At 46.3% G+C, this 17,425-nt stretch overlaps 2 protein-coding genes across 3 annotated transcripts in view; one reads left to right on the top strand and one right to left on the bottom strand.

Annotated features, from left to right (window-relative positions):
* Positions 1-7,849, top strand: part of WDR33 (WD repeat domain 33) — a 115,776-nt gene extending 107,927 nt beyond the window's left edge. Inside the window, exons 19-22 of one of the 2 annotated variants that reach the window (XM_035008277.1) lie at positions 2,287-2,450; positions 2,567-2,659; positions 3,790-4,005; positions 6,243-7,849. In XM_035008277.1, the coding sequence (XP_034864168.1) occupies positions 2,287-2,450; positions 2,567-2,659; positions 3,790-4,005; positions 6,243-6,472 (703 nt within the window). In that variant the 3' untranslated portion in view covers positions 6,473-7,849. The remainder of the gene's footprint in view (positions 1-2,286; positions 2,451-2,566; positions 2,660-3,789; positions 4,006-6,242) is intronic. The other variant, XM_035008278.1, reaches the window with a different exon arrangement.
* Positions 7,850-7,875: 26 nt separating this feature from the next.
* On the bottom strand, positions 7,876-10,626 carry SFT2D3 (SFT2 domain containing 3). The gene has a single exon (XM_035008282.1). The coding sequence runs from the start codon at positions 10,613-10,615 to the stop codon at positions 9,974-9,976; it is 642 nt and encodes a 213-aa protein (XP_034864173.1). The 5' UTR covers positions 10,616-10,626; the 3' UTR covers positions 7,876-9,973.
* Positions 10,627-17,425: the final 6,799 nt, after the last annotated feature.

Genomic DNA, 17,425 nt, shown 5'->3' with positions numbered 1-17,425 from the left:
CCTCTAACCTTAATTACCCCTCAAAGGCCCATCTCCAGATACCATCCCATTGGGTATTAGGGCTTCAACATACGAGTTTAGTGGGGGACACAGACATTTAGTCCTTAACAGGAGCCAATTTCTAATGAGGGCACATTAGATTCTCTTTACTTTCGTGACTAGGATGGTCATGTAATGGATGCCTTGAGAAACGAGTCCTGTTGGTGTTTGGTGGGGGTGGTTCTCCCTGACTCTGTCCCAGGGACACAGCGCCCTCTGCTGTACTCTTCCTGCTCCACTCCTCTCCTTTCAGCCAGTTCCACCTTTATCTTAGGGGGTTCTTTCAGCCAGTGTCCTGGGCACGTGTTCTTTGCGTGCAGGAGCAGGAGTCATCAAGGTACCTCAGGACCAAGAAAGTTTTAAGAAGTTAGCTGGAGTGGTGCATTGGGAAAGGGAAAATGCTTTTTACAGTAAAATACCAAGTAATCGGTGTAGGAGGAGGGATAGACTTAGAAAGTCACTTCCTTTATAAGCAGTGTCCTAATTGATTCAGCCCAGGATCATCAGTGGGTGCTAAAACCACTGGTAAAAGATTATGGAGAAATGGGATATTCTCACTGTGTGGGAACATCACCCACAGACTACTTAATTGCAAAGGAAACAAAAGTGTACTTTTGCAACAGTGAAATTTGGTCCCCACATCACTTTTACATCATGAACAGGGAGACAAACTGGCATCTGTGAGAAGGTATAAGCAGTTTTGCCAAAAAGGTTTAACCTGAGTCTAATCATGAGGAAATAATCAGATAAATTCAAATTGGGGTACATTCTATAAAATACCTGCATGGATCCTTCAAAAACGTCTAACATGAAAGATAAACTATAGAAGGGTTCTAGATAAACTAGACAAAGAGACATGGCCATTAATAACAGTATATGATCAGGATTGAAATCTGTATTTAAAAACAACTGTAAAGGACATTTTGAGGACAATTGGAGAAATTTGAATTGGATTATATTATATAATATCATATGTTATTCAAGTGATAATAGTAGTATTATGTAGGAATGTAGGAGAAAATCCTTGTTCTTAGAAGAAACATACTGAGGTATTATGGATGAGGTTCATGTTGTTAGCAGCTGATTTTGAAATGGTTTAGAAAAGTGGATTTGTTAAATAGATGGAGAGAGAAGGTAAAGCACATGTGGCAGTATCTTAAGAACTGATTAAACAAACAAAAAAAACCAGGTGAAGGACACACAGATGTTTGTTATTCTGTTCTTTCAACTTTGCTATAAGTTTGAAATTTTGCAAAGTGAAACGTTGGAGTCAAAGATACCTGAATGGAGACTCAAGAAAAAGCGAAGGCCTGGCCACTCGTGCAGATTGGCCCCATGCCCTTGCTCCTTCTGATCCTTTCTCCAGCCCTGAGGCCTTTCTCCTTGTGCTCATGCACCTTTCCTACTTGGGAGGCCCCCTTTTTGCTTCCCCACAGGTCTCCTCCAGCTCAGGTGCTCCCTCCTCATAATGGCTGGGCTTTGGCAGTACTTCTGGCCAACTCGGCCTCTAGTCTAGATCCTGAGGGACAGTGAACCTGTCCATCAGCCAGGGCCCCAGGCTGCCAGCTAGCCAGTGGGGGGACTGCCCATAAACCAAGTGCCCGCCTGTATAACCATCAGCTGTGGAGGCGTGGGTGAAGTTCATGGCCAGCCCTGTGTAGAGGCTGTGGGCTGGAGCAGATGGGAGAGCAGGTGTTCTCAAAGGATTCTGGTACAGTTGGCAGGCATGAATCTGTACCCCACTTTTTCTGATTATATAAGTAATAAATGTTCATTATAAAAATGTAAATGATAGTGAAAAATATTTGGGAGGCAGTGGCAAAGAGCCTGGGCTGGAGTCAAGACTGGCTGAGTTCAAATCCCAACACTTACTGTGTGTCCTTAAATAAATGACATTACCTCTCTGTGCCTCAGCGTACTCATGGGTAGAATGGAGAATGATGTGGTGGTGAGGATAAAATGAAATAATATGTGTAGAGCACTTGGCATGATTATCAGCACTTAAAACTTATTCACTGCTATTGTTATTCCTAAAAGCTTTAGGAGGAAATGAGCATGACCCTACATTTACCTTCTTGCCTGTTTTTGCCTGTAATAATATTGCCTGTAAAAAAATACATAATTTTATTTTGTTTTTCTCCCATTTAACATTAATGTCGTGTTTTCATATACCATTATGCTTCTTTGAAACATGAACTCAGAGCCGTATTCCATTAGGTGGATATTTTGCTGTTTTTTCCCTGACAGCTTTAGAAGAGGAGCACCCCCAAGACATGAGGGCCGTGCCCCCCCAAGAGGAAGGGACAGTTTTCCTGGTCCTGAAGACTTTGGTCCAGAGGAGAATTTTGATCCTTCTGATGAAGCAGCCCGAGGAAGAGATCTCAGAGGTCGAGGTCGGGGTACCCCACGAGGTGAGCGTGTGCTGAGGACACACTGAGTCTGGCAAGGGACGGGGTGGAGAGTTAGGTTATTTGGGACACACCTGAAACAGTCTGTGAGTGTGGTGTTATGTTGTTCTGTTGTGTAGGAGGAAGGAAGGGTTTACTCCCCACTCCTGATGAATTCCCTCGCTTTGAAGGAGGACGGAAACCAGACTCCTGGGATGGAAATAGAGAGCCAGGTAAGGAAGGACAACTGCTGTGGCTTCTGGTGACTTAAGCCCAGCGGCTCAGAGTGTGGTCCAAGGACCCCTGGGGGTGGGTGTCCACCAGGTCCTCTGTTTTCTAACTCACATCTCTGTGGGATGCTGAACTGTCTGCAAATCCTTCAGTCAGCAGCAGTTTATCACAGTAGAATGAATGCAGAAACAGCTGGGAGAGTCCAACTTTCTTCTACTGAAACAGACGTCAGAGGGATTTGCCTAGAATAGAAAACAGTACTGCTCTTTTCACTAAATTGTTTTGTTTTTGGAAAATATAGTTAAATGAATTAAAGTTTTCTCAGTTTTAATTGCTAATATGGCAAATATTATTAGATACAAGCCTCAAATTAAATTAAATCTCAATAATTTTTAAGAGTGTAAAGACATCCTGAGACTAAAAAGTCTGAGAACTACTTTTCTGGACCTTACCTGTCTCTTATTTTAAGAGGTATGTTGATTTCTAATCTTGACCTTTTTCATGTACTCATGATGTGACTTAACCTGGCCTACAGTGGGTAGTCACATGTTTCTTGCATGAATGAATATTGGTTCTCAAGTTGCTACTTATTCTTTTTACTTAATAATATTATTATTTTTTAAGCTTTTATTTATTTTAGAGAGAGAGAGAAAGTATGAGCAGGAGGGGCAGAGGGAGAGGGAAAATCGCAAGCAGACTCCAAGCTGAGTGCAGAGCCCTATGCTGGGCTCAATCTCACAATGCTGAGGTCATGACCTGAGCCAAAACCAAGAGTCAGACACTCAAGTGACTGAGCCACCCAGCCGCCCCAAGTTGCTACTTATTAACTATAATTTCCATCTGCTTTTAGTCACACTGTACTTGGGGGCACCTGGGTGGCTCAGTCGTTAAGTGTGTGCCTTCGGCTCAGGTCATGATCCCAGGGTCCTGGGATCGAGCCCCGCATTGGGCTCCCTGCTCCGCGGGAAGCCTGCTTCTCCCTCTTCCACTTCCCCTGCTTGTGTTCCCCCTCTCGCTGTCTCTCTGTCAAATAAATAAAATCTTTAACAACAACAAAAAGAAATAGTCACACTGTACTTGAATATGAGATTGCAGATTCTTAGCCTTGCAAAACCTGTGTTTCCTATTTCAGGGCCAGGTCATGAACATTTCCGTGATGCTCCTCGCCCTGATCATCCCCCTCACGATGGTCATTCCCCAGCTAGCAGAGAACGTTCCTCTTCTCTCCAGGGCATGGACATGGCATCCCTGCCACCCCGAAAGCGTCCCTGGCATGATGGGCCAGGGACCTCGGAGCACAGAGAAATGGAAGCCCCAGGGGGTCCTTCTGAGGATCGAGGAGGCAAAGGTAAGCGGAGGCCACTGATACTGTTCCAGGAGAAAGCTGCCAGGAAAGCTGCGGGGACCACGGGAGGCCTCATTACCAGGACAGCCCCTCCCTCTTTTCCTGTTCCATCTGTTCCTGACAGGAAACCCAGGGTCCTTTCTCCATTCTACCCTCTAGGGCTTAGGCTGTGCAAAGGCACGTGTTCCCAAGTATGGTACAAATGCAGCTTGTTTGGACTCACACCATAGCCAGTCAGACCCCTTACTCGGGTGATTGCAAGCTCAGCCTCTGCATAAATCTCCTCCAGGTGCTTCCAAGAATTCCCTTCCCCGGTTCGTTCAAGTGTTCCCCTCCAGCTTTGTCAAGGTGCCCCAGAGCAGGAGAGAGACTCCTACTCTCATTGGCAAACATGTTCTCCACCACTGGCTGCTCTTTGCCCTCAAGGGTGTCCTTAGTGACAGGAAGAATTGTCTTCCCGGGTTCCATGTTTTGTTTTAGCCTGGGTACGGAAGGAACTGCTAATGCCTAGAGTCACAAGCACTTTGAGGAATATGGTCTGGAAGGGGTTGTTTTCAGAGGGGGGCAGTAGATTATTTCTACGACTTGAAACTTTGGATCGTTATTTTAGAGGTAGCACTAACTTTAAGCCAGGAGCAGGAGCCACCATGCAGGTTAGGCTGGGCCATGGCCTCTGTGGTAGTTTGGAGGCTGCTAGGAAGCAGGCCTAATTAACCTGCCTCATGTTTATAGTCTCATTACAAAGTTTTGCTTTTTGTGTTTTTTTTTTAGATTTTATTTATTTGACAGAGAGAGACACAGCAAGAGAGGGAACACAAGCAGGGGGAGTGGGAGAGGGAGAAGCAGGCTTCCCGCAGAGCAGGGAGCCCGATGCGGGGCTCGATCCCAGAACCCTGGGATCATGACCTGAGCCGAAGGCATACGCTTGACTGACCACCCAGGCGCCCCATGCTTTTTGTTTTTAATGGTGGTTTGATTCTTCTCAAAGCAAAACCCTCAGAAACTACCTCATGTCACCAGTAGATCTCCCTACCTAAGCACACATTTTGTCACTTGTCAGTATGGGCACTCAGGACACCTGTGTAGGTACCTAGCCACGGCCACATGGCTGGTGTGGAAATGGCTTCCTAGCTGACATCTTCTCTGCCCAGGTACCTTCTTCAGGGGGGCCTAGCCTGTGCTTTATAGGAAAAGCAGCCAATATTTTTCCTTTGGCTAGCTTTCCTAACTGCCTTGTTTTACCTAGATTCAAATTCCACTCAAAAAGTTAAGACAAAATAAAGTCGGCAACAGTTTTCTGATACTGCATTATGGGAGATATGGTCAAATCCTGTTAGCCCGTGAGAAGAAAAAAAATTTTTTTTTTTTTAAAGATTTTATTTATTTGAGAGAGAGAGAATGAGAGAGAGCACATGAGAGGGGGGAGGGTCAGAGGGAGAAGCAGACTCCCCGCCAAGCAGGGAGCCCGATGTGGGACTCGATCCAGGGACTCCAGGATCATGACCTGAGCCTAAGGCAGTCGCTTAACCAACTGAGCCACCCAGGCGCCCCCATGAGAAGAAAAATTTAAGTCAGAATTCTAATGTACTTAAAAGGTTAGTGTGTCCAAGTCTGGAACAAAAAAAAACTGTCCCTGGGAGAAAAAATTCTAAAAGCTAGGTGGTTGGTTGGTTGTTTTTAATGTTTTTGTTTTAAAAGAAATACTTTATTTCACTATTTTAAAGGAAAACAAAAGTGCCACATAGTTGTGGGATAATGATAGTAAAACCTATTGTAATTAACATCCACAGTTTGTATTTCTTAGTTGCTTCCAAAGTCTGTGCTTTTCAAGTCTTCCCCCGCCCCCGCAATAGAATAACAACCCCCCATGCCCCCACTCCCCCTCCCCTCCCACCAATGGCATAGGAGGGGAAGATGCACTTGCTAGAGTAGAGACATGGCCCAGTGTGGTCTGTGACTCCCAGAGGTGCTCCAAGTTCACTTCTGGGTTTCCCATCATTTCCATCACACACCCTGGGGAACATGTCTGGTTGTTGCTGAGGGGCAGGACCACAACCTGAGTGGGAATGAGATAGTGGTTGACTAGAGGGTAGAGGCACAGCTTCTAATGCTGCTGTCCTCAGAACTGTTTTTAAGACCCAGAGGGTTCCACTGTCGTCATTGAGTTTGTTGCGGGAGTTACTGATTAATAGTCTCTGATAGAAAAAAAAGTAACATGGAATTATTTTGATTAATTTCAGGCCGAGGGGGCCCAGGACCTTCCCAGAGAGTGCCAAAATCTGGGCGCTCCAGCTCCTTGGATGGAGATCACCATGATGGCTACCACAGAGACGAACCTTTTGGAGGCCCTCCAGGCAGCGGTACTCCTTCCAGAGGGGGCCGGAGTGGCAGTAACTGGGGGAGAGGGAGTAACATGAACTCTGGCCCGCCAAGGCGAGGAGCTTCAAGGGGTGGTGGAAGGGGTCGGTAGAAGCTGATTCCCCTGAGGCCTCTCTGGACAGTATTTAAGAACTTCTTTTGGACTTACCAAGACAAACAAAAGGAAACCTGCACCATGTAGCCCTGAACTTTTTCTGGGGCAGCTGAATCCTAGGAGCCCCTAATGAGGTCTTCAAGATGAAGAGACTGCTGCTGGCTACCCAGAGTAGCTGGCCTTATTCTGTCCTGTCCACCCTCACTGCCCTAACTCCCATTGTTTTGTGAAGATAAAAGCTGGAATCTTTTTTTTTTTTTTTTAATTGTCACAAGACATGGAGCACCTCCACAAATTTAAGTTCATGTCCGATTGGAAATTTGTTTCTATATGTACAGTTTGTCAGAGAAAAAACAGTAAGTTGTTTTTGTATGAATACAGAATGTGATTTACGCAAGAATTAACAGAAAACTAGTTGTGAAATGTCTGCCTTAAGGAAACCCTGTTTCCATTGCATCCAGTCAGCTGAGGGGGTACAATTATTGCTCCTATTTGTGAGCACACTTGATGGGTACCTCTGGGCCACTGAAGTAATTTCATCCATGAACTTTCTGTCTTAAATTCTCATCTACCCATTCTGTCACACTTATTTTTGTAATAGAGTGAGACACTTTGAAACTATAACACAGTTTGAAAGTAGATTCAAAGCCGTAGTTTATACGGAAAATTATACTCTGAAGAAAAACATCTTCTGGCTGTCCAAGTAGGGGTTCTCCCTTGGGTGCATCTCCTGGTAATCATGCCTTAGACTTGAATTCCCTTGTTTCTGATGAGAGGAACCGGACATAAACCAGAAATTAACTATACGCATCACCCTTCTGATTAAATCATGTCACAATTTAAGTTGAGAAGGAATGGACCAAATATCTCCTAAAACAATTCTGCAAAACCTTCTATACCAGTGTTTAAGGCCATGAATAGTTCTAAAGCCAGGAAGTTCCAACAAATTCCTTTAGTTTTAAATAAATGTAACATTTGGCCCAGTTTAGAAGCCAAAAGTTCAGTTTGATAACCCTGTATTTTCTCTACTGACCCTTATTTTGTTTTTGTAAGAAAACTTTTATTATTCAAAGGATACTTCTGTGGCCACCCTAACATCTTTGGCACTGGAGACAGGTTCACCTGGCAAATGTAGTGGTGTTCGAAGTCCCGCAGTTGCTTAAGACAAGGGATGCTGGCATAGTTGGATAGCATATAAAAACCTCTTAATTAGTTCTCAATGTAAAACATTGTAAAAGCAAAGCTGTTTCTGCAGAGTGAGAAAATGTCAACCACACACGCAGCTTTTTAGGGTAGTAAAACCTACAGACTACAAGTGAATCATTTTCACTTTGTTTTGAAATTAATTTATCAGCATGTCAGTATAAACGCATGATTAGGAGGCTCAAGATTGCTTCAAGTTTGCAGAATATTCTTTCTTTATTTGCCCTCCACTGGCACAGCTTAAAAAGAAGTTGTAATGAAATTCTGGTTAAGGTAAAATGGGATCCAGGGACCGAACCCATATCGAGATTAGACTTTTTCTAAGATAGATGTGGTAAGAAATTTATCATCTTAACATTTTAGGCCTCAACTTTAAAAACACAGTATCTCAGCAAGCAGATAACCAGATCATATTTTGAGAAAGAATGCCTTTAGAAAAAACCTGAACTCTCTACACTGTAAATTTATTAAATACTTAGAATATTTTAAAACATCACTACCAAAATACATACAAGGTATTGTGCTTTGAATTTTACAAATGGCTAGATTTTTAGTGTTTGAATTTTTGAGAAAATGTTGGGAAAACGATTTAAAAAATATAACAGCATCAACATAAAAATGTACTAAACACTGTAAAATACTCAGTTGTGCAAATTCTAGAGAAATTGAGAACAGAAGCAGTAGTCAATGGCCCAAGTTTTTCCAGTTACAAAAATAAGTCACTCCCTAAAAACAGTACATTTGCTTTTACTACAAACACCCTCTTGGTTGTTCCTCTTGAGGTAGGTAACCCTGTTTACTGATAAGGGAACAAGGCAGTAATTCTTAGAGAATACTGGGGTGGGGGGCCTCATGAAGTTGGGGCAGGGCTTAGGACACTGATCAGGATCTAGGAATATAAATTAAGTGAGGTTGAACAAAGAGGCAATGCTCTATTGCTGCCTGACACACCTGTTTAGGCAACAGTGGAATCCAGCCCCAGAAAATAATTATTTTCAAATTGTGCAATTAGGTGCACAAAAAAGTGGTTCTCAACCTAGCTGAACATGGAATCATCCGGAAAGCTCTAAATAATACTGACGTCTGGGTCCGCCCTCCACTGCTCCAGAGATTCTGACTGAATCGATCTGAGGTTTTGCTCTTCAGGTAATTCCGATGTGAACTAAGAACCACTGACATAGAATCTGAAAAGTCTAAATACATCTATTTTCTAGTTAATGTAGCTACTGACAAAATACGTAGTTTTTTGGACTCATCAGAATATCCAGTCCAAACTTTCTGGCAATACATTAGCATATACAATTAGGTCAGAGACCAAGAGTAAATGCTGAACCTAAAAGGAAACTTGACAGATTAAGAAAATCTTACACTGCATTAGAATCAGCCTACAAAATGTAAATTATAGTTTAAAAAGCAGGTAATGGCCTTGTAGAAATCCATGGTTTCCATCAAATATAGAACTTTGGATGTAGAATTCTCTCGTCCAGCAGGAGTCCCCAGCCCAACCAGTTCTGCCCAGGAACTTCTCACAGCACTGAAATGTCCTGCTTCTTGGGGCAGACATTTCCCTTTTTGGTCCACTGCTTTCATGGTCTAATACAGAACCAATCTTCCTTTAATTTTGTAAGGCACCATATTTACAATTTCACTAAAAAAAGGAAAAACCGAGGTAAGCCGTCTTAACTAAAGTACTTATATAAAACCCGGTGGCTAAATTTAGTGTTTAATTTGATACCCTTAAGAATCCACTTATTGAATGAAGAAAAAATTTCTAAAAGCCAAAGAAAACAAAAGCGTATTGTAGCTACGTTACTTCAATCTACCACTGGATTTTTTTAAACGACAAAAGGTAAAACAAGTCTGAGGAAAGTCACAAGAGCAGCTAATTAAAACTGAGGAGCCATTCTTTTTTTTACAGCGCTCAATCTAAAACCACGGTTAACGCAAAAGCAATTTACCATTAAGTTTTTCACAGCATATCACCAAGTCAACATCTCGTTTCACAGCACATGCTACCGAGTAAGGCGGAAAAACGCTGAAACCGAAGACCTTCCGAACCGGCTCGAGTCTCAGTTTTAGAACGGCCGCTCAAAGACGTTGACGGGTTCGCTGGCACAATAACGGAGCAGCCTTTACCCAGCGCGATCGGGAAACCGGCGGGTGCAGTCCTCGGCTCGGTCCGCGATGCGCCCAGGGCTCGCTCCCGGGGGTCTCTCGACGGCGCATTCCGGGGTCCGGGCTCCGCGTCATGTCTGGACAGCGCGTCCTGGTCTGACGGCGCGTGCCCTGGGTTTCTCACACTGGCAGCGCCTTAGCGAGGCCGGTGCCCGGGCCCAGGCGTCCGAGCGCTACGCGCAGCGCCGTGCCTGCGCCCCAGGGCAGAAGCCCGAACAGCACGGTCAGCAGCGCGGCCACCTGCACGCAGGCGCCCAGCGCCGTGAGCAACGTACTGCGCAGCCCGAGGGCCGCGTACAGCGTGGCGCCCAGCGCGACCACGTAGAGCAGCGCGGGCCGCGACGGCGTCTCCTCGCCGCGCAGCAGGCGCCCGCACGCCGCGCTGCCCCGCAGGAGCGTCCCGCCCGCTAGCGCCAGCGCGGAGCCCAGCGACCAGAGCAGCGCGAACTTCCGGGCGCGCAGCAGCAGTACGGGCGCGTAGAGCGCGGCCAGGCCGAAGCAGAGCGCGGCCAGCAGCAGGCACACGCCGCTTGCCGCCAGCCGCTGCGCGCGCGTCACACTAGGCAAGCACACTGGGCCTGTCCCCACCGTTGACTCCGCAGGCCTCCGCGCCCACGTCCAGCGCAGGCCCACGCGGCCCAGCCACGCCCCCGCCGCGGGCTCTTCCGTCTTTTCCGCAGCGAGCAGCGGCTCCGCGGCCGCCAGCCCGCCGGCTTTACCCTGCGCCAGGTACTCCTGCAGCTGGCGGTGGAGGTCCGCCATGCTGGCCGGATCGGCCGCGGGAGGGGAGGGTTGCTGCCCACTTCCGGTTTTCCTCAATCGCTGGCGGAAGCGGCTCGGCCCTCGGCGGCTGCTGGTCGGCTGTGGAGGGAGGGGCGGGGCCTGCGGCCCGTGCGGAAGGGGCGGGGCCGCTCCTCTGCAGACTTGTGGCTCGGCTAGCAGCAGCTGGGTATGGGGGGTTGCCTGTCTCCTGGGTTTACATTGACCCTCCTGGCGCTCGGCCTTATTCCTGATGGGCGTTGTTACGGCCTGGTTTAGTTATGTCGGCATTAAAAGTTAGTTGGGGGACGGGGTGGGTGTGACTATAAAAGGTTACAGGAGGGACCCTTGTCGTGGTGATGCAACAGTTCTGTATTTTGAGTTTATGGGTATTGGTGTCCTGGTTGTGATACTGTGATACTGTGTTTTGCAAGATGTCGCCATTGGGGGAATCTCTCTATTATTTTTTAAAACTGTATGCTAATCTACAGTTTCTTTCAATAAATTTAATTTTTTAAAAAGTTCAGATTGGCGGGACTTACGTGGTTTCTTTGGAAAGGCTACCGGAGTTGATAAAGGAGGAATTACGCCCCCCCCCCCCCACCAGCTTGTTTGTTTTCTGTTCCTCGTTTCAGCAAAGGCCTGTCAATATTCTTGACTCCTTCAAGCCGCATGTCCACGACTTGTTGGTGCCCCTGTCTTATATTTTTGATTAACCTTTTTGTGCTCCTGACATCTCTGGGTCCAATGACTCATGGGCAGATCACTGATAACCTTGCCGGCACTCCCAGTCAATTCCTGATATATTCTGAGGTGGCTCCCAGGGATCCTGCTCTTACTCAGAGCCTCTTTGGGGTTCTTCACTGGGTCACACCCTGACAGGTCTCCTCCAGGGCTTCTGTGCTCACTTGTTTGGGCCTGGCTAGTTCCTACTCCTGGACATTTAGATGGAGCCACACTTCCAGCTACTTCTGATGTTCTCACCTTTCCCAGTTGTGAAAATTTATGTATCTGTCAGCAACTCAAGCACAGGGTCTCTTTCATGTCCCTTTTCCTAGGACCTGAAAGGACCTGCTGCGAATGCACGAAGCTGTCAATTCCAGTGTAGTAAAGGTGCTTGAAAGGCTTTGTAGATCCTGCCTGAAGCCATCGATTGAAACACCTTTTTTGCTAGACTTTCTAAATGCCTCTTGTGAACTTAAATGTGATGGCACGGGAGTCCTTTTGTAATGTAAAGTGCAATACAGGTAAGTTGTACAGTCTACTGTTGTACAGGTCTTTGGCTTCCTTGCTCCAGAAGACCGTTCCTTCTTTTGTCCTGGGGATGGGAGGCAGTGCCTATCTCTGCAGGCTGTTTCCCGTAATCATCTGTCACCTGGCTTTGGGGGCACTGCCACAGAGAAGCCAGGGTATTTCCTTTTGGCTCTCCTCATTACCTTGGTACTGGCTTCCCCATGACGGCATGACCTGATGCGAGCCAGTGGGCAGGTGACCTTCCTTTGTCCTCTACCCTAGGAAGAGGTAGGTGTTCATGGCTTTCTGCTGTTGTCTCTCTGTGGTTTCTCAGCATTCCTGTTAACCTGTGTAACCACTTTTCCTCATTAAATTCCGTTTAATACTTTCTTCCTGGTTGGATCCTGACGTACAGTGTTCTTTTTCAACGTACATTTCAATTGTTATATCACTTGCGGCACCCTGAAGAGGTAAACTAAGCCAAGCTTGAATTACCAGAAATTGAATTTATTTGGGAATAGCAGGGGAACTACAGTTTGGGAAGTGCAAACTGTAGCAAGCTACAGGTGACTCCCATTGAGGATTTGGGGGGTGGGGAGCTGTATTTATGACAAGGAGTGCAAAAATGGGGGAATTCAGCTAGAGTCCAGATGGTAAGTTCATTAGCCTCTGGATAGGGAGAGATTTTTTTTTTTTTAAGATTTTAAAAATTTATTTTAGAGCATGTGTGCATGAGTGGGGGAAGGGGCAGAGGGAGAGAGAATCCCAAGCAGACTCCACGCTGAGCTCAGAGCCTGACGTGTGGCTTGATCCCACAACCCTGAGTTCATGACCTGAGCTGAAACCAAGAGTCAGACACTTCACCAGCTGAGCCACCCAGGCACCCCAGGGAGAGATTCTTGGTGGATGTTCATTGGTCAGGAGATAAGTTTCCATCTTCTGTAAATTGAGGATTTACAGGAAATCAGCTTTTCAGTTCTTTAGTTTTCCTGAGGTCACATCCATTTCATATCCTCTGGTTCCATTTTAGATTGAAATTCTTTCACACTTGTAATAATAGTGATCATCCTGATCACTTACCAAGGCAAAACCATTAGGATGGCTACTGTCAAACAAAACACAGACAATAACAAGTGTTGAACGGGAAGTGGAGCAATTATAACCTGCACCGTTGGTAGGAAGATAAGATGGTACAGCTGCTCTGGAAAACAATATGGTCGTTCCTCAAAAAATAAAAAATAAAATTACCGTATGATCCAATAATTCCACTTCTGGGTATATACCCAAAAGAATTGAAAGCAGTGTCTTGAGATACTTGTACACCTGTGTTTATAGCAGCATTATTTTTTAAAAAGTTTTTATTTAACCTCTCCACCCAACATGGGGCTCAAACTCACAACCCTGAGATCAAAAGTTGCATGCTGTTCTGACTGAGCCAGCCATGTGTCCCTATAGCAGTATTATTAACAACAGCTGAGAGGTGAGAGCAACCCAACTGTCCATCTACAGATGAATGGGGAAGCAAAATGTAGTGTATACAGACAATGAAATAATATTCAGTGTTAAAAAGGAAAGAAATTCTAACATACTATAACATGGATGAACCTTGACATTGTGCTAGGTGAAATAGGCCAGTCACAAAATGGCAAATAGTGTAGGATTCCACTTATATGATGTACTTGGAGTCAAATTGATAGAGATAGAAAGAATGGTGGTCCATAAATGATTTACCTGATCATTTATGCAGCTATGAGATGCAAAAGACAGGATTGTTCTGCTCATTGTACAGATGAGGGAAAACTGAAATACCAGGAAGTTAAATAACCTACCTAAGGTCACCCTAGAGTTGGTAGTAGAGCAAGACTAGAGGTTGTGAGATGGGGTTTTAACTCTATGTGCTTCCTGTTACATAAGGAGATCTTCCCTGGGAATAGAACTGTGTAAAACCAGAAAACCTGTTCAGGGTTGGTTCCTATGCTGATAGAAGGACATAATGAAACCATCCCTAGATACCAGCTCCCCTCTAGTTACTGCAGCAAAATTCACTTAAAGAATCTGTAAACCCCAAATCTCCACTTAGCCCTGTTCTTCCCTGAATCCCCCTCATCCCCCTGTGCCAGCAAAATTATTCGCGACCAGGTCACCAAATACTTCTGTTGCCAAGTACAGGAAAATTTCAGTCCCTACCCGCCTTAAACTCCTAGCAGAACATGACACAGTTGCGCACTCCCTGCCCGAAGCCAAACATCGCTTCCGGGACAGCACACGGTACCAGTAGCGGGGCCCCTGCTCTCTGGGTTTGCTCTACATGGGGGTGCCCCAGGCGTCCCTGCTCTTCTGTGGTGCCCTATGTTACAAACCATCTTAGGCAGACCCTTGGGCGGATCCCTCCCACTGTAGTTGATCTCAGTACAATATCAGGTGGATCCCAGCTCCCACCACCCAGAGGGGAAAGGGGCTGGAGCAAGCCTTTTGTTTTATTTTATTTTTTTTTAGACAGGTGGGGGAGGAGTAGAGGGAAAGGGAGAGAGGGAATCTTAAGCAGGCTCCATGCCCAGCGTGGGATCAAGCCACACGTCAGGCTCTGATCAATGAGGAGCTTGATCTCACGACCCTGAGATCATGACCTGAGCCAAAATCAAGAGTCAGGTGCCTGACTGAGTCACCCAGGTGCCCCTAGCCTTTTATTTTATTGAGGACTTCCAACTTGACCTAAGGAAGCAGTACCCTACTTACCAATTCTGATCCCTATCCCAACAGAAACTATTTTTCTCCAGAGCCAGGAAGTTCCAGGTGTTAATCCACGCCGCCTCTGAGGTGTTTTCAAAGTGGCATCTCCCTTCCTTCCCTGTGTTGGCCATCCCTGTTCAGCAAGGTCCTGCTTGACACGAGGCTCAATCCCACGACCCTGAGATCATGACCTGAGCTGAAATCAAGAGTTGGTCGCGGGGTGCCTGGGTGGCTCAGTCGGTTAAGCATCTGCCTTCGGTTCAGGTCATGATCTCGGGGTCCTGGGATCGAGTCCCACATCGGGCTCCCTGCTCAGCGGGGAGTCTGTTTCTCCCTCTCCCCCTGCTCTTCTCTCTCTCTCTGTCTCTGTCAAATAAAATCTTAAAAAAAAAAAAAAAAAAGAGTTGAGCCACCCAAGCACCCCTAAAAATTAAATTTCAAATTCCCTATGTGGCATTCTAGGCCTGCCCCTCTAGGCCCCAGCTGTTCTCACCCTAAGCTTTGGGGCTCTCTCTGGGACCACTGGGCCCTAGCAGCTGGGTGACTCTGCTCTTCTGTGGCTTTGCTAATGCAGGGCCTTCCCTTGGGCTGATCTCCTCCTCACACCCACACACATCTGCCCTCCCCTCCCCTCCTGAGTTCCCCCTGCTTTGGGGTCACCCCTTCATAGTCCACACAGCACAGTGGTTCCTTGTGGACCGACTGTGACACCTCCAAAGCCTTGAGTTTCCTTTTTCATTTATTAAAAACAATACCTGACTGGGGGCACCTGGGTGGCTCAGTCGGTTAAGCATCTGTCTTCGGCTTGGGTCGTGATCCCAGGGTACTGGGATGGAGCCCCGCATCAGGCTCCCTGCTCAAAAAACAAACAAACAAAAAAACCAAAAACAATACCTGACTGCTTACATGCTTATGATCGTCTCAAGTCTTATTTCTTCACATCCCTGCTTCATGGCCCCCAACACTCTGTCCAGGTTGTGTTGGATTTTCTGGTGAACTTGCGTTGGTTAGGCACAAGGCTTTGTAACACAGGGGAGTGCATTGCATAGAGGGTTCCACAATGTCACTGGGCCACACCATCACCTCCAGGTCACTGTTCAGAGCCAAGGGCCTGGCCCAGCTCACCTCCCCCAGGCAGGGGGGCAGAGGACTTGCCAGTCCATCCTGTGGCTGGCAGCTGGGGACAGCAGAGCCTCTAGGAGCGTGTTGTCCCATAGACCCTTTTGATGTAATTGTGGAAATGCTCCGGACCTGTGCTAATTCCAGAGCCACTAAACCCCATGTAGCTCCGAGTGCCTGGAAGACCGCTGATGAGACTGATGAACTGAATTTTTAATCTTAATTAATTCATTATTTATAATATTGTGTTATGACTTACACATATTTTTGTGATAATACATAAAATATAATATTTTGTAATTTGTTTTAATTCATATCTAGTTATATGAATATGATCATACTATATTTATAGTAGCTACATGTGGCCGACGGCTGCTGTATTGGATAGGGCAGCTTGGAGCATGCTGGAAACGCGGGGGGCATTTTGGTCATCATCATGACCTGGCATTGCTACTGGCGTTGGTGGGTATTGGTGAAAGGCAGAATGGCTGGCTGGGACAGCTTGCTCTCCCACAAGGGGGCTCTAGCTGAGCATCCCATCTGAGGGCACTGAGCGCTTAGCTCTGCAGACCCTGTGGCCTGCCCCCAGCACGGGGGCTGCTTTAATAGGGACCCTCCCTTTGGTGTGTCTCCTTAAGCTTCCTGGGGGAAGCCAAGGAAACAGGCCATCTCACACAGGAGCTCCCTCAGTCAGTGCGTAACTGAAGGACTCATCATGGGATTTCTCATGGTTCGGCAAAGCCTTGTGCTGTTTGGCCTGCTTAACCTAAGGGTGTCTGTGCTGTTGCCTGTTGGGGGCTGGGGGTGAGGGGCGGTGGCCCTTGGGCACTGGTGCCCTTGTTTGGGGACCTGGGGGCAGTGAGGCAGGCACTGCCTACTCCCAGAGGGGGGCTGAGGGGAACTACACAAGCTCAGCTGGGGAGGCCTTTCTATGGGCCAAACAGTGAACATAGCAGATCTTGTGTGTTGAACTTGCTCTTTTTAAAAGTACGCATTGTCAGGGGCACCTGGGTGGCTCAGTAGGTTAAGTGTCTGCCTTTGGCTCAGGTCATGATCCCGGGGTCCTTGGAATTGAGTCCCATGTTGGGCTCCTTGCTCAGCAGGGAGCCTGCATCTCTGTCTGCCTGCCTCTCTCTCTCTGAGAAATAAATAAAATCTTTTTAAAAAAATGAAAGTACACATTGTCTTTTTATTTTGCAATGTTATTAAAATTTTTTTCAAAAACTTACACATTTTACATTTTTTATATACAGCAAATATGTTCAGCAGAAAATTCATCAGTTTATCTACAAAATAGTTTATGAAAATGTCCATTTCTCTAAAATGTCACCAATACTAGGTATTATCATTCTTTTAAGTTTTGACAATCTGATAGTCATTCAAAAAATACTTACTGAGAGCCTACTATTAGAGTGCAGTCTTTATTCTAAGTTCTGAGAATTAATAATCATCATATAAACAGTCTTTGCCTTCAAGGAACTTACATTCTAGTAGAGAGAAGCTGTTAATAAACAAATAGAAAGGGGCACGTGGGTGGCTCAGTCGTTAAGCATCTGCCTTCGGCTCAGGTCATGATCCCAGGGTCCTGGGATCGGGCCCCGCATCAGGCTCCCTGCTCTGCGGGAGGCCTGCTTCTCCCTCTCCCATTCCCCCCTGCTTGTGTTCCCTCTCTTGCTGTCTCTCTTTCTGTCAAATAAATAAGATCTTTATAAAAAATAAACAAATAGAAAA

This window comes from Mirounga leonina, unplaced genomic scaffold, assembly GCF_011800145.1.
Source record: "Mirounga leonina isolate KUSES-001 unplaced genomic scaffold, KU_Mleo_1.0 Mir_151, whole genome shotgun sequence".
Taxonomy (NCBI): Eukaryota; Metazoa; Chordata; class Mammalia; order Carnivora; family Phocidae; genus Mirounga; species Mirounga leonina.
Note: the sequence above shows the minus strand (reverse complement) of the source record. Positions and strands in the feature narration are given on the sequence as shown.

Bases quoted from the DNA above. Each gene is read 5' to 3' on its own strand.
- SFT2D3 (XM_035008282.1), bottom strand. From the start codon at position 10,615: ATGGCGGACCTCCACCGCCAGCTGCAGGAGTACCTGGCGCAGGGTAAA.